Below are 24,403 nucleotides of genomic sequence, written 5' to 3' on the forward strand. Positions count from 1 at the left end.
GTTTAATATTCCCTCTAAATCTCTGGTGTTTTATATTCCCTCTAAATCTCTAGTGTTTTATATTCCATCTAAATCTCTGGTGTTTTATATTGCCTGTGTAGTGATTGACTAATCACTAAACCAATAGATGAGTATCTGGATTGACTGAACAACAGACGACTAAGTGCCCAGAGGTGGAATAAGCACAGTCCACCTCTGTCTCTCCAGCCCCTACACACAGATTACACCGTAGAATCTATTCATTTGAATGAGGCATTCTTTTTCTGTGAATGGAACACACGGAAAGCTGCTTGTTTCTGCGATGAGCAGACATAGTTAAATAGCTCTCTCTCTCTGTCTCCAGACATGGTTATATAGCTCTGTAGCTGTCTCTAGACATGGTTATATAGCTCTGTAGCTGTCTCTAGACATAGTTATATAGCTCTCTCTCTCTGTCTCCAGACATGGTTATATAGCTCTCTCTCTCTCTGTCTCCAGACATAGTTATATAGCTCTGTAGCTGTCTCCAGACATAGTTATATAGCTCTCTCTCTCTCTGTCTCCAGACATAGTTATATAGCTCTCTCTCTCTCTGTCTCCAGACATAGTTATATAGCTCTCTCTCTCTCTGTCTCCAGACATAGTTATATAGCTCTCTCTCTCTCTGTCTCCAGACATAGTTATATAGCTCTCTCTCTCTCTGTCTCTAGACATAGTTATATAGCTCTGTAGCTGTCTCCAAACATAGTTATATAGCTCTCTCTCTCTCTGTCTCCAGACATAGTTATATAGCTCTCTCTCTCTGTCTCCAGACATAGTTATATAGCTCTCTCTCTCTCTGTCTCCAGACATAGTTATATAGCTCTCTCTCTCTCTGTCTCTAGACATAGTTATATAGCTCTCTCTCTCTCTGTCTCCAGACATAGTTATATAGCTCTCTCTCTCTCTGTCTCTAGACATAGTTATATAGCTCTCTCTCTCTCTGTCTCCAGACATAGTTATATAGCTCTCTCTCTCTCTGTCTCTAGACATAGTTATATAGCTCTGTAGCTGTCTCCAAACATAGTTATATAGCTCTCTCTCTCTCTGTCTCCAGACATAGTTATATAGCTCTGTAGCTGTCTCTGTCTCCAGGCATATAGCTCTGTAGTTGTCTCCAGACATGGTTATAAAGCTCTGCAGCTGGGTATCTCTGTCTCCAGACATGGTTATATAGCTCTGTAGCTGTCTCTGTCTCCAGACATAGTTATATAGCTCTCTCTCTCTGTCTCCAGACATGGTTATATAGCTCTGTAGCTGTCTCTGTCTCCAGACATGGTTATAAAGCTCTGCAGCTGGGTATCTCTGTCTCCAGACATGGTTATATAGCTCTGTAGTTGTCTCTGTCTCCTTACATGGTTATACAGATCTTTAGCTGGGTATCTCTGTCTCCAGACATGTTTATGCAGCTCTGTAGCTGTCTCTGTCTCCAGGCATAGTTATATAGTTCTATAGCTGTCTCTCTCTGTCTCCAGACATGTTTATGCAGCTCTGTAGCTGTCTCTTTCTCCAGCATGGTTATACAGCTCTGGAGTTGTCTCTGTCTCCAGACATGATTATATAGCTCTGTAGCTGGGTATCTCTGTCTCCAGGCGTGGTTATATAGCTCTGTAGCTGGGAACCTCTGTCTCCATACATGTTTATGCAGCTCTGTAGCTGGGAACCTCTGTCTCCATACATGTTTATGCAGCTCTGTAGCTGGGAACCTCTGTCTCCATACATGTTTATGCAGCTCTGTAGCTGGGAACCTCTGTCTCCATACATGTTTATGCAGCTCTGTAGATGGGCATCTCTGTCTCCATACATGTTTATGCAGCTCTGTAGCTGGGAACCTCTGTCTCCATACATGTTTATGCAGCTCTGTAGCTGGGAACCTCTGTCTCCATACATGTTTATGCAGCTCTGTAGATGGGCATCTCTGTCTCCATACATGTTTATGCAGCTCTGTAGCTGGGTATCTCTGTCTCCAGACATGGTTATATAGCTCTGTAGCTGTCTCTCTCTGTCTCCAGGCATAGTTATATAGCTCTGTAGCTGTCTCTGTCTCCAGACATGGTTATATAGCTCTGTAGCTGTCTCTCTCTGTCTCCAGGCATGGTTATATAGCTCTGTAGCTGTCTCTCTCTGTCTCTAGACATGGCTAAATATAGCTCTGTAGCTGAATATCTCGGTCTCCAGACAGAAATGCATACTGGCTGTTGTATTGTAAAAGTCAGAGTATACAGCCCGGTGGTATGTCTACATCATATACATGTATCTCATATCATATCCCCATTAGGTACTGGGGGCCTGAGGCAGTGATGGTGGATGAGCTGAGTTCATCCCCATATAACCTAAAGCGCTTTATGCCGCTGTTAAAGCTCTACAGACAGTCCATTCGTCCACGAGTCCGTTACGACACCGTAGACTAGACATCTGTAAAGATCTTCTTGCTAATGCTGACGCTGTTCGCTGTGATGTTGTGTGTCACGGTTGTCATGGTAGCAGCGGTTGTCGTTGAGAAGTTCTGCTGCTGTTTGAAGGTACTGCTGTTCAGTGCTCTGTGTTCCTCTATTACCATGTACTCACTCTTACTGAGCAATGAAGAGCTGCTCCTCTTCCTCACCCCCTGCCCTTCGTCCATCTCGGCCGCCAGTGGCTGACAGCTGCCCACGTGGAGGTACTGCGTCTGCTCCTCCCCCTCCGTCTCCCGGTGGTAGAAGTAGTTGAAGTTGGACACGATGACGGGGACGGGCAGGGCGATGGTCAGCACGCCAGCGATGGCGCAGAGAGAGCCAACAATCTTCCCGCCTATGCTAATTGGGTGCATGTCGCCGTAGCCAACGGTAGTCATGGTGACCACGGCCCACCAGAAGGCGTCTGGGATGGAGCTGAAGCCGGAATCTGGGTCATCGGCCTCTGCAAAGTAAACAGCACTGGAGAAGAGGATGACTCCAATGAAGAGGAAGAAGATGAGGAGGCCAAGCTCCCGCATGCTGGCCTTCAGGGTCTGGCCCAGGATCTGGAGCCCCTTGGAGTGTCTGGACAGCTTGAAGATCCTGAACACCCTGACCAGACGGATGACCCTGAGGATGGCGAGGGACATGGCCTGCTGCCCATTCCCCTGCTGCTCTGCCAGCTCCGTGCCCAGCGTTATAAAATATGGTATTATGGCCACGATATCTATAATGTTCATGATGTTCCTAGAGAAGGTGGCCTTGGAGGGACAGGCGAAGAACCGGACCAGCAGCTCAAAGGAGAACCAGATGATGCACAGCGTCTCCACCACGAAGAACGGTTCGGAGAAAGGAGAGGAGAAGTATAGCTCGGTGCCGTTAGTTACGGGGGCCAACGGGACTGGCTCCTTGTGGTCCTCCCTGAACTCCGGTAACGTCTCCAGGCAGAAGATGACGATGGAGATGAGGATGACGAGGACGGAGACGATGGCTATCACCCGCGCCGGACCACTGCTCTCAGGGTACTCAAACAGCAACCACACCTTTAGGATGAGAGGAGATATACTGTATTAACCACACCTTTAACCTGTCTAGGATCAGCGTGGCGCTAGCGGCACACCCCCCCCCCCCCCCACTGAAAAACCAGTGCCGCGAAATTCAAAAAAAATATTTTTTTAAAATATTTAACTTTCACACATTAAAGTCCAATACAGCTAATGAAAGACACAGATCTTGTGAATCCAGTCAACATTTCCGATTTTTAAAATGTTTTACAGGGAAGACACAATATGTAAAGATGTACATCTATTACCTAAAAACACATTAGCATAATCCACCATCTTTTATTTGTCCACCAACACCAGTAGCCATCACCAATTCGGCTAAACTAAGATATTTATAGCCCCTAACCAACAAAAAAACTCATTAGATGACAGTCTGATAACATATTTATGGTATGGGATAGGTTTTGTTAGAAAAAAGTGCATATTTCAGGTATATGGCATAGTTTACAATTGCACCCACCATCACAAATGGACTAGAATAATTACAATGAGCAACGTGTTTACCTAACTACTAATCATCAAACATTTCGTAAAAATACACAGCATACACGAATCGAAAGACACAGATCCTGTGAATACAGACAATATTTCAGATTTTCTAAGTGTCTTACAGCGAAAACACAATAAATCGTTATATTAGCATAGCACATAGCACATAGCAGCCCAGCATTGATTCTAGCCAAAGTGGGCGATAACGTCAACATCGCCAAAAATATATTAATTTTTTCACTAACCTTCTCAGAATTCTTCCGATGACACTCCTGTAACATCACATTACAACATGCATATACAGTTTGATCGAAAATGTTTATATTTAGCCACCAAAATCATGGTTAGACAATGTGAAATGTAACTCAGCTGGTCAGAATTTGTCCTTGCGCCACTTAGACAGTGATCTACTCTTATACATAAATACTCATAAACGTGACTAAAAAATATAGGGTGGACAGGGATTGATAGACAATTTAATTCTTAATACAATTGCGTTATTACATTTTTTAATTTATCCTTACTTTTCAATACAGTTTGCGCCAAGCGAAGCTACGTCAAAAAACATGGCGTCCTAAGCCACTAAAATGTTTCGACAGAAACACGATTTATCATAATAAAAATGTCCTACCTTGAGCTGTTCTTCCATCAGTATCTTGGGCAAAGGATCCTTTCTTGGGAGAAATCATCTTTTGGTGGAAAGCTGTCCTCTTGCCATGTGGAAATGTCAACTGCGTTCGGGATGAACTGAAAAGCGTGCCCAACTTTTCACATCGTTGCAAAAATAAATGTCCCAAAATCGCACTAAACGGATATAAATTGCTATAAAACGCTTTAAATTAACTACCTTATGATGTTTTTAACTCCTATAACGAGTGAAAAGATGACCGGAGAAATATAACAGGCTAAACTAACGCTTGGAACAGGTGCGCGCCGGTGTCCACTTTGCTCATGACGCAGCTCCCAAAGAATGACTAGCTTCAGGGTTTTTTCATTTGTAGGGCCTGTGAACGTGCAATCGACCCCGTTGGAATCGTCATCACGTAAAGGCATCCAGGGGAAGACGTAAGAAGTGTCCGTATAGTCATAGCAACGACAGTGCCCTTTTAAATGACTTCAGAACAGTGGCCAACATTTCTCAAATCTGACTCCATGTCAGGGAAATTGCTGTAGAATGGGCTCTGTTCCACTTAGAGACAAAATTTCAACTCCTATAGAAACTATAGACTGTTTTCTATCCAATAATAATAATAATATGCATATTGTACGATCAAGGATTTTGTGGGAAGCCGTTTAAAAAATTAGCCAAATTAGCATAAGTAGTCTAAACAGCGCCCCCATCCCCAACAGGTTAAGAGGAGATATACTGTATTAACCACACCTTGAAGAGGAGATATACTGTATTAACCACACCTTTAACCTGTTGGGGATGGGGGCGCTGTTTAGACTATTTATGCTAATGTGGCTAATTTTTTAAACGGCTTCCCACAAAATCCTTGATCGTACAATATGCATATTATTATTATTATTGGATAGAAAACAGTCTATAGTTTCTATAGGAGTTGAAATTTTGTCTCTAAGTGGAACAGAGCCCATTCTACAGCAATTTCCCTGACATGGAGTCAGATTTGAGAAACGTTGGCCACTTTTCTGAAGTCATTTAAACGGGCACTGTCGTTGCTATGACTATACGGACACTTCTTACGTCTTCCCCTGGATGCCTTTACGTGATGACGATTCCAACGGGCTCGATTGCTCGTTCACAGGCCCTACAAATGAAAAAAACCTTTAGCTAGCAAGTCTTTTCTTGCTGCGTAACGCGCGTGGAAGACACCGACCCTCTCCTGTTCCAAGCATTAGTTTAGCCTGTTATATTTCTCCGGTCATCTTTTCACTCGTTATAGGAGTTACAAACATCACAAAGTAGTTAATTTAAAGCGTTTTATAGCAATTTATATCCGTTTAGTGCGATTTTGGGACATTTATTTTTGCAACGATGTGAAAAGTTGGTCACGCTTTTCAGTTCATCCCGAACGTAGTTGACATTTCCACATGGCAAGAGGACAGCTTTCCACCAAAAGACGATTTCTCCCAAGAAAGGATCCTTTGCCCAAGATACTGATGGAAGAACAGCTCAAGGTAGGACATTTTTATTATGATAAATCGTGTTTCTGTCGAAACATTTTAGTGGCTTAGGACGCCATGTTTTTTGACGTAGCTTCGCTTGGCGCAAACTGTATTGAAAAGTAAGGATAAATTAAAAAATGTAATAACGCAATTGTATTAAGAATTAAATTGTCTATCAATCCCTGTCCACCCTATATTTTTTAGTCACGTTTATGAGTATTTATGTATAAGAGTAGATCACTGTCTAAGTGGCGCAAGGACGTTTTCTTTACCAGCTTGTCTACATTTCACATTGTCTAACCATGATTTTGGTGGCTAAATATAAACATTTTCGATCAAACTGTATATGCATGTTGTAATGTGATGTTACAGGAGTGTCATCGGAAGAATTCTGAGAAGGTTAGTGAAAAAATTAATATCTTTTGGCGATGTTGACTTTTATCGCTCACTTTGGCTAGAATCAATGCTGGGCTGCTAATTGCTATGTGCTAAGCTAATATAACGATTTATTGTGTTTTCGCTGTAAGACACTTAGAAAATCTGAAATATTGTCTGTATTCACAGGATCTGTGTCTTTCGATTCGTGTATGCTGTGTATTTTTACGAAATGTTTGATGATTAGTAGTTAGGTAAACACGTTGCTCATTGTAATTATTCTAGTCCATTTGTGATGGTGGGTGCAATTGTAAACTATGCCATCTACCTGAAATATGCACTTTTTTCTAACAAAACCTATCCCATACCATAAATATGTTATCAGACTGTCATCTAATGAGTTTTTTTGTTGGTTAGGGGCTATAAATATCTTAGTTTAGCCGAATTGGTGATGGCTACTGGTGTTGGTGGACAAATAAAAGATGGTGGAATATGCTAATGTGTTTTTAGGTAATAGATGTACATCTTTACATATTGTGTCTTCCCTGTAAAACATTTTAAAAATCGGAAATGTTGACTGGATTCATAAGATCTGTGTCTTTCATTAGCTGTATTGGACTTTAATGTGTGAAAGTTAAATATTTTAAAAAAATATTTTTTTTGAATTTCGCGGCACTGGTTTTTCAGTGGGGGGGGGGGGGGGAGTGCCGCTAGCGGCACGCTGATCCTAGACAGGTTAAGAGGAGAGGAGATATACTGTATTAACCACACCTTTAAGAGGAGATATACTGTATTAATCACACCTTTAACCTGTCTAGGATCAGCGTGGCGCTAGCGGCACTCCCCCCCCCCCCCCCCACTGAAAAACCAGTGCCGCGAAATTCAAAAAAAATATTTTTTTAAAATATTTAACTTTCACACATTAAAGTCCAATACAGCTAATGAAAGACACAGATCTTATGAATCCAGTCAACATTTCCGATTTTTAAAATGTTTTACAGGGAAGACACAATATGTAAAGATGTACATCTATTACCTAAAAACACATTAGCATATTCCACCATCTTTTATTTGTCCACCAACACCAGTAGCCATCACCAATTCGGCTAAACTAAGATATTTATAGCCCCTAACCAACAAAAAAACTCATTAGATGACAGTCTGATAACATATTTATGGTATGGGATAGGTTTTGTTAGAAAAAAGTGCATATTTCAGGTATATGGCATAGTTTACAATTGCACCCACCATCACAAATGGACTAGAATAATTACAATGAGCAACGTGTTTACCTAACTACTAATCATCAAACATTTCGTAAAAATACACAGCATACACGAATCGAAAGACACAGATCCTGTGAATACAGACAATATTTCAGATTTTCTAAGTGTCTTACAGCGAAAACACAATAAATCGTTATATTAGCTTAGCACATAGCAATTAGCAGCCCAGCATTGATTCTAGCCAAAGTGAGCGATAAAAGTCAACATCGCCAAAAGATATTAATTTTTTCACTAACCTTCTCAGAATTCTTCCGATGACACTCCTGTAACATCACATTACAACATGCATATACAGTTTGATCGAAAATGTTTATATTTAGCCACCAAAATCATGGTTAGACAATGTGAAATGTAGACAAGCTGGTAAAGAAAACGTCCTTGCGCCACTTAGACAGTGATCTACTCTTATACATAAATACTCATAAACGTGACTAAAAAATATAGGGTGGACAGGGATTGATAGACAATTTAATTCTTAATACAATTGCGTTATTACATTTTTTAATTTATCCTTACTTTTCAATACAGTTTGCGCCAAGCGAAGCTACGTCAAAAAACATGGCGTCCTAAGCCACTAAAATGTTTCGACAGAAACACGATTTATCATAATAAAAATGTCCTACCTTGAGCTGTTCTTCCATCAGTATCTTGGGCAAAGGATCCTTTCTTGGGAGAAATCGTCTTTTGGTGGAAAGCTGTCCTCTTGCCATGTGGAAATGTCAACTACGTTCGGGATGAACTGAAAAGCGTGACCAACTTTTCACATCGTTGCAAAAATAAATGTCCCAAAATCGCACTAAACGGATATAAATTGCTATAAAACGCTTTAAATTAACTACTTTGTGATGTTTGTAACTCCTATAACGAGTGAAAAGATGACCGGAGAAATATAACAGGCTAAACTAACGCTTGGAACAGGAGAGGGTCGGTGTCTTCCACGCGCGTTACGCAGCAAGAAAAGACTTGCTAGCTAAAGGTTTTTTTCATTTGTAGGGCCTGTGAACGAGCAATCGAGCCCGTTGGAATCGTCATCACGTAAAGGCATCCAGGGGAAGACGTAAGAAGTGTCCGTATAGTCATAGCAACGACAGTGCCCGTTTAAATGACTTCAGAAAAGTGGCCAACGTTTCTCAAATCTGACTCCATGTCAGGGAAATTGCTGTAGAATGGGCTCTGTTCCACTTAGAGACAAAATTTCAACTCCTATAGAAACTATAGACTGTTTTCTATCCAATAATAATAATAATATGCATATTGTACGATCAAGGATTTTGTGGGAAGCCGTTTAAAAAATTAGCCACATTAGCATAAATAGTCTAAACAGCGCCCCCATCCCCAACAGGTTAAGAGGAGATATACTTTATTAACCACACCTTTAAGAGGAGATATACTGTATTAACCACACCTTTAAAAGGAGATATACTGTATTAACCACACCTTTAAGAGGAGATATACTGTATTAACCACACCTTTAAGAGGAGATATACTGTATTAACCACACCTTTAAGATGAGAGGAGATATACTGTATTAACCACACCTTTAAGAGGAGATATACTGTATTAACCACACCTTTAAGATGAGAGGAGATATGCTGTATTAACCACACCTTTTAGAGGAGATATACTGTATTAACCACACCTTTAAGAGGAGATATACTGTATTAACCACACCTTTTAGAGGAGATATACTGTATTAACCACACCTTTAAGATGAGATATACTGTATTAACCACACCTTAAAGATAAGAGGAGATATACTGTATTAACCACACCTTTAAGATGAGAGGAGATATACTGTATTAACCACACCTTAAAGATGAGAGGAGATATACTGTATTAACCACACCTTTAAGATGAGAGGAGATATACTGTATTAACCACACCTTAAAGATGAGAGGAGATATACTGTATTAACCACACCTTAAAGATGAGAGGAGATATACTGTATTAACCACACCTTTAAGATGAGAGGAGATATAGTGTATTAACCACACCTTAAAGATGAGAGGAGATATACTTTATTAACCACACCTTTAGGATGAGAGGAGATATACTGTATTAACCACACCTTTAAGATGAGAGGAGATATACTGTATTAACCACACCTTTAAGAGGAGATATACTGTATTAACCACACCTTTAAGAGGAGATATACTGTATTAACCACACCTTTAAGAGGAGATATACAGTATTAACCACACCTTTGAGATGAGAGGAGATATACTGTATTAACCACACCTTTAAGAGGAGAGGAGATATACTGTATTAAGCACACCTTTAAGATGAGATATACTGTATTAACCACACCTTTACGATTAGAGGAGATATACTGTATTAACCACACCTTTAAGAGGAGATATACTGTATTAACCACACCTTTAAGAGGAGATATACTGTATTAACCACACCTTTAAGAGGAGATATACTGTATTAACCACACCTTTAAGAGGAGATATACTGTATTAACCACACCTTTAAGATGAGAGGAGATATACTGTATTAACCACACCTTTAAGAGGAGATATACTGTATTAACCACACCTTTAAAAGGAGATATACTGTATTAACCACACCTTTAAGAGGAGATATACTGTATTAACCACACCTTTAAGATGAGATATACTGTATTAACCACACCTTTAAGAGGAGATATACTGTATTAACCACACCTTTAAGAGGAGATATACTGTATTAACCACACCTTTAAGAGGAGATATACTGTATTAACCACACCTTTAAGATGAGAGGAGATATACTGTATTAACCACACCTTTAAGAGGAGATATACTGTATTAACCACACCTTTAAGATGAGATATACTGTATTAACCACACCTTTAAGAGGAGATATACTGTATTAACCACACCTTTAAAAGGAGATATACTGTATTAACCACACCTTTAAGAGGAGATATACTGTATTAACCACACCTTTAAGAGGAGATATACTGTATTAACCACACCTTTAGGATACGAGGAGATATACTGTATTAACCACACCTTTAAGGTGAGAGGAGATATACTCTATTAACCACACCTTTAAGATGAGAGGAAATATACTGTATTAACAAGTCCAAGACACCAGATGAAAGGTGAACATCTTGTGAATCAAGCCAACATGTCCGATTTTTAAAATGTTTTACAGGGAAGACACAATATGTAAATCTATTAGCTAATCACGTTAGCAAAAGACACCAATATTCTTACTCCATCAGTTTATGACTCCATCAGTAGCTATCACAAATTCGGCCAAATAAAGATAAAAATAGACACTAACCAAGAAACAACCTCATCAGATGACAGTCTGATAACATATTTATTGTATAGCATGTTTTTTTCAAAAAATTTGCATATTTCAGGTATAATTCATACTTTACATTTCAGTTACAATCAGAAATTGCACCGAAAGCAGCCATAATATTTACAGACACCAACGTCAAATACCTAATTACTCATCATAAAACATTTCTGAAAAATACATAGTGTACAGCAATTGAAAGACAGGCATCTTGTGATTCTAGACAATATTTCCGATTTATTAAATGTTTTACAGCGCAAACAAAATGTAGCGTGATATTAGCATAGCCACAATAGCCAGAAAAACTTGGGCGCCCACGACCAGTCAACATGCACGACAGATATTAGAAATAGCATCATAAAATGTTTCTTACTTTTGGTGATCTTCCGTCAGAATGTTGGACAAGGTGTCCTTTGTCCAGAATAGTCGTTGTTTTGATCTGGAACGGCAAATTACCCTCTTCATTTAGCATGGGCACTTGCCAAGTGACACGGATTACTCCAACGTCAACAAAGTCAGAGAACGGAACACGGCAAAACTCCCGAAAAAGTTTCAATAATCTGATTAAACTATATTGAAAAAACATACGTTACGATGATATGGTGACATGTATCAAATCAAATCTAAGACGGAGATGTTCGTCTTTCATAACCACAGCTAAACAGAAGCCATTTCCGTGTCCTCTTTCGCGCGCTCCAGAAACAGGAACTGGACGGTCACGTCAAACAAAGACCTTTTATTCCACCTCTGACCAAGATAGACACAAAATTTCTTCTCTCACCGCATCTTGACAACCAGGGGAAGGCATAGGAAGTGTTTGTAGACTCCTACGTCACACGCCCATGTATAGGCATGAGGTTGAACAGAGCATAGATTTCTGACATTTCACTTCCTGGTCAGGACAAGTGCTGCAGAAGGATTTCTGTTTCACCCAGAGAAATAATTCAAACGGTTTTAGAAACTAGAGTGTTTTCTATCCAATTGTAATAATAATATGCATATTGTACGAGCAAGAATTGAGTACGACGCCGTTTGAAATGGGAACATATAATCTGACTACTCAATACGCCCCCTGCAGCCATAAGAAGTTTGGTACACTGGGGAAGAGGGGGGACCACCAGTTACTTCACAGTCCACCAGCCGTTCTCATTGTCCGTTCCATTCTCGAGGGGTAATCCTTAGACTCAGTTCCTCAGCCAATCCGGTTCGATACACAAGGGAGGTAGTCCGACAGTCCAGGTCACAGCGGGTAATCTCACAGATAGTGTGCTCTCTCTGCATAACGCACTTGGTTTTCTCCATTCTCGGCCCCTTTGTGCAGGCTGCTTCCTCCTTTATCCCCAAGCACTCCCTTAACAACTCACAGACTCGCCTCGTTGGGGCAGGAAGTTCATATAAGGCTCTGGGGTGGAGCCAGCGGGCTGCAAGGTGGGCGACATAAACCTAAATAGAAACTGATAATTAATAACTTCAGTATTACTTACTATAACTGTTGTTACACAAAGGTTTTTAGTACTTTATTTTGATAGGATTAATTTGCTCTTACTGTAGGCCACTCCCAACAAGTTATGTTTTACAGCGCCTGAGTGGCGCCTGAGTGGGGCAACGGTCTAAGACAATGCATAGAAGTGACAGCTGTGTTGCTACAGATGCTGTGGTGGTCTCGACTGGGAGACCCATTAGATGACTGTAGGTTTTTGCTTTTTCTCCCTTTAAAAACATAAATAAATAATTCTAAATAACAAACTGGCTTTATTTACAAATTAATAACAATTTCTCACCCAAGAATCACCTTTTCCTCGCTCAGATTACATTTTTTGAAAAACAAATCTTCTCCAAATAATGTAAGGGGCATTGCACTAAATAATGGCGCTGACTAGGGAAACATTCCCGCTGTTCTGTTTTTAGTGCCAGTCTGCACGTTCAAACTAAAGCAATGTAACTAATGGCATCTTTATGCTTTCATTAATAAAATAATGATTAAAATACTCTTTCAAAATGCTCATGTTTATTTAGTTATGGATCCATAACAAAATACTATGGGAATAAATATCAATGAACTACAGAAATATTGGAACAAAGTGAAAATGTTCAATTATATTCCATGATATTCTTAAGATATATGTGTTGAACGAATATAAGCAAGTGATGTCTGCTAAATAATCAAGTTAGGTTTCTCCAGAAATAAATAATTCTAAATAACAAACTGGCTTTATTTACAAATTATTGAGAAGATCTCACCCCATGTTCAAGAATTGCCTTTTTCCCCTAGGTTAAATATCACCCTAGGTTAAATATAAATGAATTAGTTACTCTTTAAACAAAGTGATTATTGTTATTAGTATTATTTTAGTACTATTTTATTAATTTATAATTATATAAAAGCCTCTTAGATATTAATTTAGAATCGTCCAATCCTCTAAATGTAATTATTGGCGGAGAGTCACATCATTGAAACAACTATTTTTTTTGAAATGATCATTAGGGTGTGGAAATGTTATGCCCCTTAGATATTCATTTAGAATCCTCCAATCCTCCAATCCTCTTATGCTGTAGCTTCTCCCGACCGGCACCTTTAACGGCACAGTATTTTCCATTCCATCCTAACGGAACTTAAAGGGTTTCGTTTTTCGTTAGACACACCATAATGTTAAATGTTAATGTTAAAGTAGCTGACAATTAAATAACATCCATGCAGAATGCTGCAACATGACGTAACTTTTAAAGAGGAACCAGTACAGGGTACCGGTACAGAGTCAATGTGCACCGGTTAGTTGAGATAATTGAGGTAATATGTACATGTAGGTAGATTTATTAAAGTGTCATTAAAGGGACTATGCATAGATAATAACAGAGAATAGCATCAGTGTAAAAGTGGGGGGCAATGCAAATAGTCTGGCTACCTATTCGATTAGATGTTCATGAGTCTTATGGCTTGGGGGTAGAAGCTGTTTAGAAGCCTCTTGGTCCTAGACTTGGCACTCCGGTACAGTTTGCCGTGCGGTAGCAGAGAGAACCGTCTATGACTAGGGTGGCTGGAGTCTTTGACAATTTTTAGGGCCTTCACAAGGTGAAGAAGATAAAGACTGTAACTTAGGAAGGAAACACCTTCAGGAGGTGAAGATATTTAGAGCCTTACACCGCCTGCTTTAGAGGTCCTGAATGGCAGGAAGCTTGGCCTCTGTGATGTACTGGGCCGTACGCACTACTCTCTGTAGTGCCTTGCGGTCAGAGGTCGAGCAGTTGCTTTACAGGCAGTGATGCAACCCGTCAGGATGCTCTCGATGGTGCAGCTGTAGCACCTTTTGAGGATCTGAGGACCAATGCCAAATATTTTCAGTCTCCTGAGGGGGAATAGGTTTTGTCGTGTCTTTTTCACGACTGTCTTGGTGTGCTTAGACCATGTTAGTTTGTTGGTGATGTGGACACCAAGGAACTTGTGTCTCTCAACCTGCTCTACTGCAGCCCCGTCGATGAGAATGGGGGGAGTGTTCAGTCCACTTTTTCATGTAGTCCACAATCATCTTCTTTGTCTTGATCACGTTGAGGGAGAGGTTGTTGTCCTTGCACCACATGGGCAGGTCTCTGACATCCTCCCTATAGGCTGTCTCGTTGTTGTCGGTGATCAGGTCTACCACTGTTGTGTCATCTGCAAACTTAAGGGCCCGTATGGAAGTCCAGAATCCAGTTGCAGAGGGAGGTTTTTAGTCCCAGGGTCCTTAGCTTGGTGATGAGCTTTGAGGGTACTCTGGTGTTGAACGCTGAGCTGTAGTCAATGAATAGCATTCTAACATAGGTGTTCCTTTGTCCAGGTGGGTAAGGGCAGTGTGGAGTGCAATAGACATTGCGTCATCTGTGGATCTGTTGGGGCGCTATGCAAATTGGAGTGTGTCTAGGGATTCTGGGAAAATGGTGTTGATGGGAGCCATGACCAGCCTTTCAAAGCACTTCATGGAGACAGATGTGAGTGCTATCAGTCGGTAGTCAATTAGAATTGTTACCTTGGTGTTCTTGGGCACAGGGACTATGGTGGTCTCCTTGAAACATGTTGGTATTACAGACTCAGTCAGAGACAGGTTGAAAATGTAAGTGAAGACATTAGCCAGTTGTTCAGTGCATGCTCGCAGTACACTTCCTGGTAATCCATCTTGCCCTGCGGCCTTGTGAATGTTAACCTGTTTAAAGATCTTGCTCACATTGGCTGCAGAGAGCTGATCACACAGTCATCTGGAACATCTGATGCTCTCATGCATGTTTCAGTGTTGTTTGCCTTGAAGCGAGAACAGAAGTAGTTTAGCTCGTCTGGTAGGCTTTAGTCACTGGGCAGCTCTCGGCTTTGCTTCCCTTTGTGGTCTGTAATGGTTTGCAAGCCCTGCCACATTCAACAAGCATCAGAGTCGGTGTAATACGATTTGATCTTAGTCCTGTATTGATGCTTTACCTGTCTGAAGGTTCGGCAGAAGGCATAGCAGGATTTCTTATAAGTGGCAGCTCTACCCATTAGCTCAGTGCAAATGCTGCCTGTAATCCATGGCTTCTGGTTGAGGTATGTACGTACAGTCACTGTGGGGATGACGTCATTGATGCACTTATTGATGAAGCCAATGACTGATGTGGTGTACTCCTCAATGCCATCGGAAAGAATCCCGGAACATATTCCACTCTGTGCAAAACAGTAGCTTAGCATCTGCTTCATCTGATCACACTTCATCTGACCACATTCTTATTGACCGAGTCACTGGTGCTTCCTGCTTTAATTGTTGCTTGTACGCAGGAATGAGAAGTGTAGAATTATGGTCAGATTTGTCAAATGGAGGGTGAGGCTTTGTATTGTTTCTGTGTATAGGGTATAGGTGGTCCAGAGTTTACGAAAATACAGATTAACTGTCTAGGTAGATAGTGTGGTCTACAACTTTTAATGACAAACTCTACTTATGGCGAGCAAAACCTTTAGATATTTCGTGCACCAGCTGTGTTTTCAAATATATATAGACGGTCACCCTTATTCTTACCAAAAACTGCTGTTTTGTCCTGCCGACAGAGTGTACAACCCGCCAGCTGTATGTTATTAATGTCGTCGTTCAACTACGACTCAGTGAAACACTAGATATTACAGTTTTTAACCTGTCTAGGATCAGCGTGCCGCTAGCGGCACTCCCCCCCCACCCCCACTGAAAAACCAGTGCCGCGAAATTCAAAAAAAAAACATTTTTTAAATATTTAACTTTCACACATTAACCTGTTGGGGATGGGGGCGCTGTTTAGACTATTTATGCTAATGTGGCTAATTTTTTAAACGGCTTCCCACAAAATCCTTGATCGTACAATATGCATATTATTATTATTATTGGATAGAAAACAGTCTATAGTTTCTACAGGAGTTGAAATTTTGTCTCTAAGTGGAACAGAGCCCATTCTACAGCAATTTCCCTGACATGGAGTCAGATTTGAGAAACGTTGGCCACTTTTCTGAAGTCATTTAAAAGGGCACTGTCGTTGCTATGACTATACGGACACTTCTTACGTCTTCCCCTGGATGCCTTTACGTGATGACGATTCCAACGGGCTCGATTGCTCGTTCACAGGCCCTACAAATGAAAAAAACCTTTAGCTAGCAAGTCTTTTCTTGCTGCGTAACGCGCGTGGAAGACACCGACCCTCTCCTGTTCCAAGCGTTAGTTTAGCCTGTTATATTTCTCCGGTCATCTTTTCACTCGTTATAGGAGTTACAAACATCACAAAGTAGTTAATTTAAAGCGTTTTATAGCAATTTATATCCGTTTAGTGCGATTTTGGGACATTTATTTTTGCAACGATGTGAAAAGTTGGGCACGCTTTTCAGTTCATCCCGAACGTAGTTGACATTTCCACATGGCAAGAGGACAGCTTTCCACCAAAAGACGATTTCTCCCAAGAAAGGATCCTTTGCCCAAGATACTGATGGAAGAACAGCTCAAGGTAGGACATTTTTATTATGATAAATCGTGTTTCTGTCGAAACATTTTAGTGGCTTAGGACGCCATGTTTTTTGACGTAGCTTCGCTTGGCGCAAACTGTATTGAAAAGTAAGGATAAATTAAAAAATGTAATAACGCAATTGTATTAAGAATTAAATTGTCTATCAATCCCTGTCCACCCTATATTTTTTAGTCACGTTTATGAGTATTTATGTATAAGAGTAGATCACTGTCTAAGTGGCGCAAGGACGTTTTCTTTACCAGCTTGTCTACATTTCACATTGTCTAACCATGATTTTGGTGGCTAAATATAAACATTTTCGATCAAACTGTATATGCATGTTGTAATGTGATGTTACAGGAGTGTCATCGGAAGAATTCTGAGAAGGTTAGTGAAAAAATTAATATCTTTTGGCGATGTTGACTTTTATCGCTCACTTTGGCTAGAATCAATGCTGGGCTGCTAATTGCTATGTGCTAAGCTAATATAACGATTTATTGTGTTTTCGCTGTAAGACACTTAGAAAATCTGAAATATTGTCTGTATTCACAGGATCTGTGTCTTTCGATTCGTGTATGCTGTGTATTTTTACGAAATGTTTGATGATTAGTAGTTAGGTAAACACGTTGCTCATTGTAATTATTCTAGTCCATTTGTGATGGTGGGTGCAATTGTAAACTATGCCATATACCTGAAATATGCACTTTTTTCTAACAAAACCTATCCCATACCATAAATATGTTATCAGACTGTCATCTAATGAGTTTTTTTGTTGGTTAGGGGCTATAAATATCTTAGTTTAGCCGAATTGGTGATGGCTACTGGTGTTGGTGGACAAATAAAAGATGGTGGATTATGCTAATGTGTTTTTAGGTAATAGATGTACATCTTTACATATTGTGTCTTCCCTGTAAAACATTTTAAAAATCGGAAATGTTGACTGGATTCATAAGATCTGTGTCTTTCATTAGCTGTATTGGACTTTAATGTGTGAAAGTTAAATATTTTAAAAAAATATTTTTTTTGAATTTCGCGGCACTGGTTTTTCAGTGGGGGGGGGGGGGGGGTGCCGCTAGCGCCACGCTGATCCTAGACAGGTTAAAGTCCAATACAGCTAATGAAAGACACAGATCTTGTGAATCCAGTCAACATGTCCGATTTTTAAAATGTTTTACAGGGAAGACACAATATGTAAAGATGTACATCTATTACCTAAAAACACATTAGCATAATCCACCATCTTTTATTTGTCCACCAACACCAGTAGCTATCACCAATTCGGCTAAACTAAGATATTTATAGCCCCTAACCAAGAAAAAAACTCATCAGATGACAGTCTGATAACATATTTATGGTATGGGATAGGTTTTGTTAGAAAAAAGTGCATATTTCAGGTAGATGGCATAGGTTACAATTGCACCCACCGTCACAAATGGACTAGAATAATTACAATGAGCAACGTGTTTACCTAACTACTAATCATCAAACATTTCGTAAAAATACACAGCATACACTAATCGAAAGACACAGATCCTGTGAATACAGACAATATTTCAGATTTTCTAAGTGTCTTACAGCGAAAACACAATAAATCGTTATATTAGCATAGCACATAGCACATAGCAGCCCAGCATTGATTCTAGCCAAAGTGAGCGATAAAAGTCAACATCGCCAAAAGATATTAATTTTTTCACTAACCTTCTCAGAATTCTTCCGATGACACTCCTGTAACATCATATTACACAATCCATATAGAGTTTGATCGAAAATGTTTATATTTAGCCACCAAAATCATGGTTAGACAATGTGAAATGTAGCCAAGCTGGTGAGAAAATGTCCGTGCGCCACTTAGACAGTGATCTACTCTTATACATAAATACTCATAAACGTGACTAAAAAATATAGGGTGGACAGGGATTGATAGACAATTTAATTCTTAATACAATCGCGGAATTACATTTTTTTAATTATCCTTACTTTTCAATACAGTTTGCGCCAAGCGAAGCTACGTCAAAAAACATGGCGTCCTAAGCCACTAATATTTTTCGACAGAAACACGATTTATCATAATAAAAATGTCCTACTTTGAGCTGTTCTTCCATCAGTATCTTGGGCAAAGGATCCTTTCTTGGGTCCAATCGTCTTTTGGTGGAAAGCTGTCCTCTTGCCATGTGGAAATGCCAACTGCGTTCGGGATGAACTGGAAGCGTGCCCAGCAATTCAGAGCGTTTCAGAAATAAATGTCCCAAAATCGCACTAAACGGATATAAATTGCTATAAAACGCTTTAAATTAACTACCTTATGATGTTTTTAACTCCCATAACGAGTAGAAACATGACCCGAGTAATATTACTCCCTCCACTAATGCTTGGAACAGGCGCGGGTCGGTGTCCTCTAGGCGCATGACGCAGCTCCAAAAGAGTGACTAGCCTCAGGGTTTTTTAATTTGTAGTGCCTGTGAACGCGCAATCGACCCCATTCAAATCGTCATCACGTAAAGGCATCCAGGGGAAGACGTAAGCAGTGCCCGTATACTCATAGCAATAACAGTGCCCTTTTAACTGACTCCAGATCAGGGGCCAAAATTTCTGAAATCTGACTCCATGTCCGGGAAATTGCTGTAGAATGGGCTCTGTTCCACTTAGAGACAAAATTTCAACTCCTATAGAAACTATAGACTGTTTTCTATCCAATAGTAATAATAATATGCATATTGTACGATCAAGGATTTTGTGGGAAGCCGTTTCAAAAATTACCCAATTAGCATAAATAGTCACAACAGCGCCCCCATCCTCAACAGGTTATTAACCTTAAAGATGAGAGGAGATATACTGTATTGTAACGACCCTGGGTTTATAAGCGCGGAAATCAGTCGATAGCGCTCAGGACTTCGGGCTAGAAGGTCGAGGGTTCGAGACCTGCTCCCTGCCTGTTTCATTACAGTATATTAGTTATATTATATTAATATATTAGTTTATATTATATTATATATATATTATATTATATTAGTTTCCACAAGATGGAGCACAAACAAAAGTCCATGCTGGAGAGCAAAATACAAAAAAAAGCCTTTGTGCAAAATCAAGGCATCATGGAACAATTAAAAGCCTTTATTTATTTTACAGCTTATGTACAGCAAGCATAAAAAAACGTCCTGACTCGTTGCGGCTTCAAAGACCTTTGTGAGGGTGACAGAGAATAGGGGTGAATAGACAGGTTATTCACAGCTCTCACAGGAAGTGACTCAATTAATTAGCATATGTAATTGATAACTAAAGAGAAAAGCTTGGGGGGGGGAAACGACATTCAAGATACAAAATAAGTACAAACCACACCTTTCTCTGCAGCTCGTTGTCGGGTAGTGGTCTCTCCTCTTCCTTAATAAAACCCTCATCCTCTCGGAACTTCTCCATGGCCTCCTCTCCCAGCTCATAGAAGCGTATCTCCTCAGAGAAGATGTCTATGGGCACGTTGACGGGTCTCCTGATACGCCCGCCCGACTGGTAGTAGTAGAGGATGGCGTCAAAACTGGGGCGGTTCCTGTCAAAGAAATACTCGTTCCTCAGAGGGTCAAAGTACCTGGAGAGGGGGGGTGACAGAGCAAGCGAGAGAGGGGACAGAGAAAGCGAGAGGGGTGACAGAGAAAGAGAGGGGGGACAGAGAAAGAGAGAGAGGGGGATAGAGAAAGAGAGGGGGGACAGAGAAAGAGAGGGGGGGACATAGAAAGAGAGAGAGGGGGATAGAGAAAGAGAGGGGGATAGAGAAAGAGGGGGGGACAGAGAAAGAGAGGGGGGGACAGAGAAAGAGAGAGAGGGGGACAGAGAAAGAGAGAGGGGGGATAGAGAAAGAGAGAGGGGGACAGAGAAAGAGAGACAGAGAAAGAGAAAGGGGGGATAGAGAAAGAGAGAGGGGGACAGAGAAAGAGAAAGGGGGGATAGAGAAAGAGAGAGGGGGACAGAGAAAGAGAAAGGGGGACAGAGAAAGAGAGAGGGGGACAGAGAAAGAGAGGGGGGGGGCAGAGAAAGAGAGGGGGGGGGACAGAGAAAGAGAGGGGGGGACAGAGAAAGAGAGGGGGGGGGGCAGAGAAAGAGAGGGGGGGGGCAGAGAAAGAGAGAGAGGGGGACAGAGAAAGAGAGAGGGGGGATAGAGAAAGAGAGAGGGGGACAGAGAAAGAGAGAGGGGGACAGAGAAAGAGAGACAGAGAAAGAGAAAGGGGGGATAGAGAAAGAGAGAGGGGGACAGAGAAAGAGAGACAGAGAAAGAGAGAGGGGGACAGAGAAAGAGAGACAGAGAAAGAGAAAGGGGGGATAGAGAAAGAGAGAGGGGGACAGAGAAAGAGAGACAGAGAAAGAGAAAGGGGGGATAGAGAAAGAGAGAGGGGGACAGAGAAAGAGAGACAGAGAAAGAGAAAGGGGGGATAGAGAAAGAGAGAGGGGGACAGAGAAAGAGAGAGGGGGGATATAGAAAGAGAGAGGGGGACAGAGAAAGAGAGAGGGGGACAGAGAAAGAGAGACAGAGAAAGAGAAAGGGGGGATAGAGAAAGAGAGAGGGGGACAGAGAAAGAGAGACAGAGAAAGAGAAAGGGGGGATAGAGAAAGAGAGAGGGGGACAGAGAAAGAGAGACAGAGAAAGAGAAAGGGGGGATAGAGAAAGAGAGAGGGGGACAGAGAAAGAGAGACAGAGAAAGAGAAAGGGGGGATAGAGAAAGAGAGAGGGGGACAGAGAAAGAGAGACAGAGAAAGAGAAAGGGGGGATAGAGAAAGAGAGAGGGGGACAGAGAAAGAGAGACAGAGGGAGAGAGACAGAGAAAGAGAAAGGGGGGATAGAGAAAGAGAGAGGGGGACAGAGAAAGAGAGGGAGAGAGGGAGAGAAAGAGAAAGGGGGGATAGAGAAAGAGAGAGGGGGACAGAGAAAGAGAGACAGAGAAAGAGAGACAGAGAAAGAGAAAGGGGGGATAGAGAAAGAGAAAGGGGGGATAGAGAAAGAGAGGGAGAGAGGGAGAGAGACACATACAAATGAAGTACTACTTTATTGATTAACAGACAGACAGAGGCAAAAAAAGAGACAAAGAAAGAGAGACATAGAGAGAGAGACAAACACATAAATAGACATAAATACATTTATATATTACTACATAATTGATTAATTGTCAGCAGTAAACTCGACACACGTTAAGACAACACAAAACATAGTAAACAGTAACCAGTAACTAGTTGAGTAAATACTAAGTGCTTCCCTACCTCATCCTCTTGTTGGCGTTAGAGTTAGGGGTATCATCAATACAGGATAATAACCTATATAAGTGGTTTAGTGGTATAGTTACCTCATCCTCTTGTTGAGGTTAGAGTTAGAGTTATGATCAATACAGGATAATAACCTATATAAGTGGTTTAGTTACCTCATCCTCTTCTTGGGGTTAGAGTTAGAGTTATCATCAATACAGGATAATAACCTATATAAGTGGTATAGTGGTATAGTTACCTCATCCTCTTGTTGAGGTTAGAGTTAGAGTTATGATCAATACAAGATAATAACCTATATAAGTGGTATAGTGGTATAGTTACCTCATCCTCTTCTTGGGGTTAGAGTTAGAGTTATCATCAATACAGGATAATAACCTATATAAGTGGTTTAGTTACCTCATCCTCTTGTTGGGGTTAGAGTTAGAGTTATCATCAATACAGGATAATAACCTATATATGTGGTTTAGTTACCTCATCCTCTTGTTGGGGTTAGAGTTAGAGTTATCATCAATACAGGATAATAACCTATATATGTGGTTTAGTTACCTTATCCTCTTGTTGGGGTCCCCCAGCAGAGTTTCAGGGAACTGGGAGAGGGTCTTCAGCTGAGTCTCAAAGCGCAGCCCGGAGATGCTGACGACTACGCGCTCGCAGCCCTCGTGGTCCGGTTGGTTCCGTTCGTACCGGTCCAGAGAGTGGTGACCTGGTAAAGCTCCCGACTCCTCCAGCATGTTGTCTCCTCCGCATGCCACGACCATCGTCACGGCGATGTCTGTCTCCGTGAATCCGTGGTTCACAAGGGTGTCGCGGATCCGCAGGTTGGGGTGGTCCCGATGGGTCTTGGTAACAGAATGAGGTGGGGATTGCAGGAGGCTGAGGTGGTCGTCCATGGGCACACTGAGATGGAGAGATGGAGATGCATGCAAGGGCATCAGCTGCAACCCCCTGTTAACCTGACACCGCCATGTCTTCTCCTCTCTCTCTCTCTCTCTCTCTCTTTCCCTCTTTCTGTCTGTCTGTCTGTCTGTCTGTCTGTCTGTCTGTCTGTCTGTCTCTCTCTCTCTCTCTCTCTTTCTGTCTATCTCTCTCCTCTCTCTGTCTCTCTCTCTCTGTCTCTCTCTGTCTCTCTCTCTCTCTCTGTCTCTCTCAGTCTCTCTCTCCCTATTTCTGTCTGGTCTTCTCACTCCCTCGGACTCTCTCCAATTGGTGTCCCCGCCCACGACATGAGAGCTGGGGTTCATAAACCCGAGCGGTACCCTGAGCTGGGGTTTACAAACACAAACGTTTCTCTGAGCTGGGGTTTATAAACACAGAAGTTACGCTGATCTGGGGTTTACAAACACAGACGTTACTCTGATCTGGGGTTTATAAACACAAACGTTACTCAGAGCTGGGGTTTATAAACACAAACGTTACCCTGAGCTGGGGTTTATAAACACAAACGTTACCCTCGGCCCTGCCTGGCACTTCTCTCACTCTCTCTTTCTTCCTATCAGACATGGTGCAGACAAACTCAAAGTCTCAGACAACAACACTCTCACACACACGGTCAGGAGGACAACACAAACAATTCAGCTGCATGTGTGTGTCCTGCAGCGTTGCCCTTGGTTACACGTTTGGATTCAAGCACTACACAGCTAATTCAAATAAGCAACTCAGCATCAAGCTTTGATTATTCGAGCATCAGTGTAGTGCTTAGTGTCAAAACAAAAAATGTGGACCGAGTTTGGGAAACCCTTGTGTGGGGCACAGTTTGGGGTCCATGGTGCTGATCGCACAACACGCACAACAAGCACAGAACTGCACCACTAAAACACCACCATTAAAACACCAGGACTAAAACACTAAAACACCACCACTAAAACACCAGCACTAAAACACCACCACTAAAACACCAGCACTAAAACACCAGCACTAAAACACCACCACTAAAACACCACCACTAAAACACCACCACTAAAACACCACCACTAAAACACCAGGACTAAAACACCACCACTAAAACACCACCACTAAAACACCAGGACTAAAACACCACCACTAAAACACCACCACTAAAACACCATCACTAAAACACCACCACTAAAACACCACCACTAAACACCAACAC

The 24,403-nt window shown here is 41.3% G+C and overlaps 1 protein-coding gene across 1 annotated transcript in view; it reads right to left on the reverse strand.

Moving 5' to 3' along the window:
* The window catches only part of LOC129861393 (potassium voltage-gated channel subfamily A member 1-like), a 25,325-nt gene extending 922 nt beyond the window's left edge, over nucleotides 1–24,403 (reverse strand). The window contains exons 1-3 of the mRNA XM_055932791.1: nucleotides 22,840–24,403; nucleotides 20,386–20,629; nucleotides 1–3,496 (exon numbers count right to left, since the gene is read on the reverse strand). The exon at nucleotides 1–3,496 is cut by the window's left edge and continues 922 nt beyond it. Of these exons, the coding sequence (XP_055788766.1) occupies nucleotides 2,426–3,496; nucleotides 20,386–20,629; nucleotides 22,840–23,534 (2,010 nt within the window). The 5' untranslated portion in view covers nucleotides 23,535–24,403 and the 3' untranslated portion in view covers nucleotides 1–2,425. The remainder of the gene's footprint in view (nucleotides 3,497–20,385; nucleotides 20,630–22,839) is intronic.

This window comes from Salvelinus fontinalis, chromosome 8 (genome assembly GCF_029448725.1).
Source record: "Salvelinus fontinalis isolate EN_2023a chromosome 8, ASM2944872v1, whole genome shotgun sequence".
Lineage (NCBI taxonomy): Eukaryota > Metazoa > Chordata > Actinopteri > Salmoniformes > Salmonidae > Salvelinus > Salvelinus fontinalis.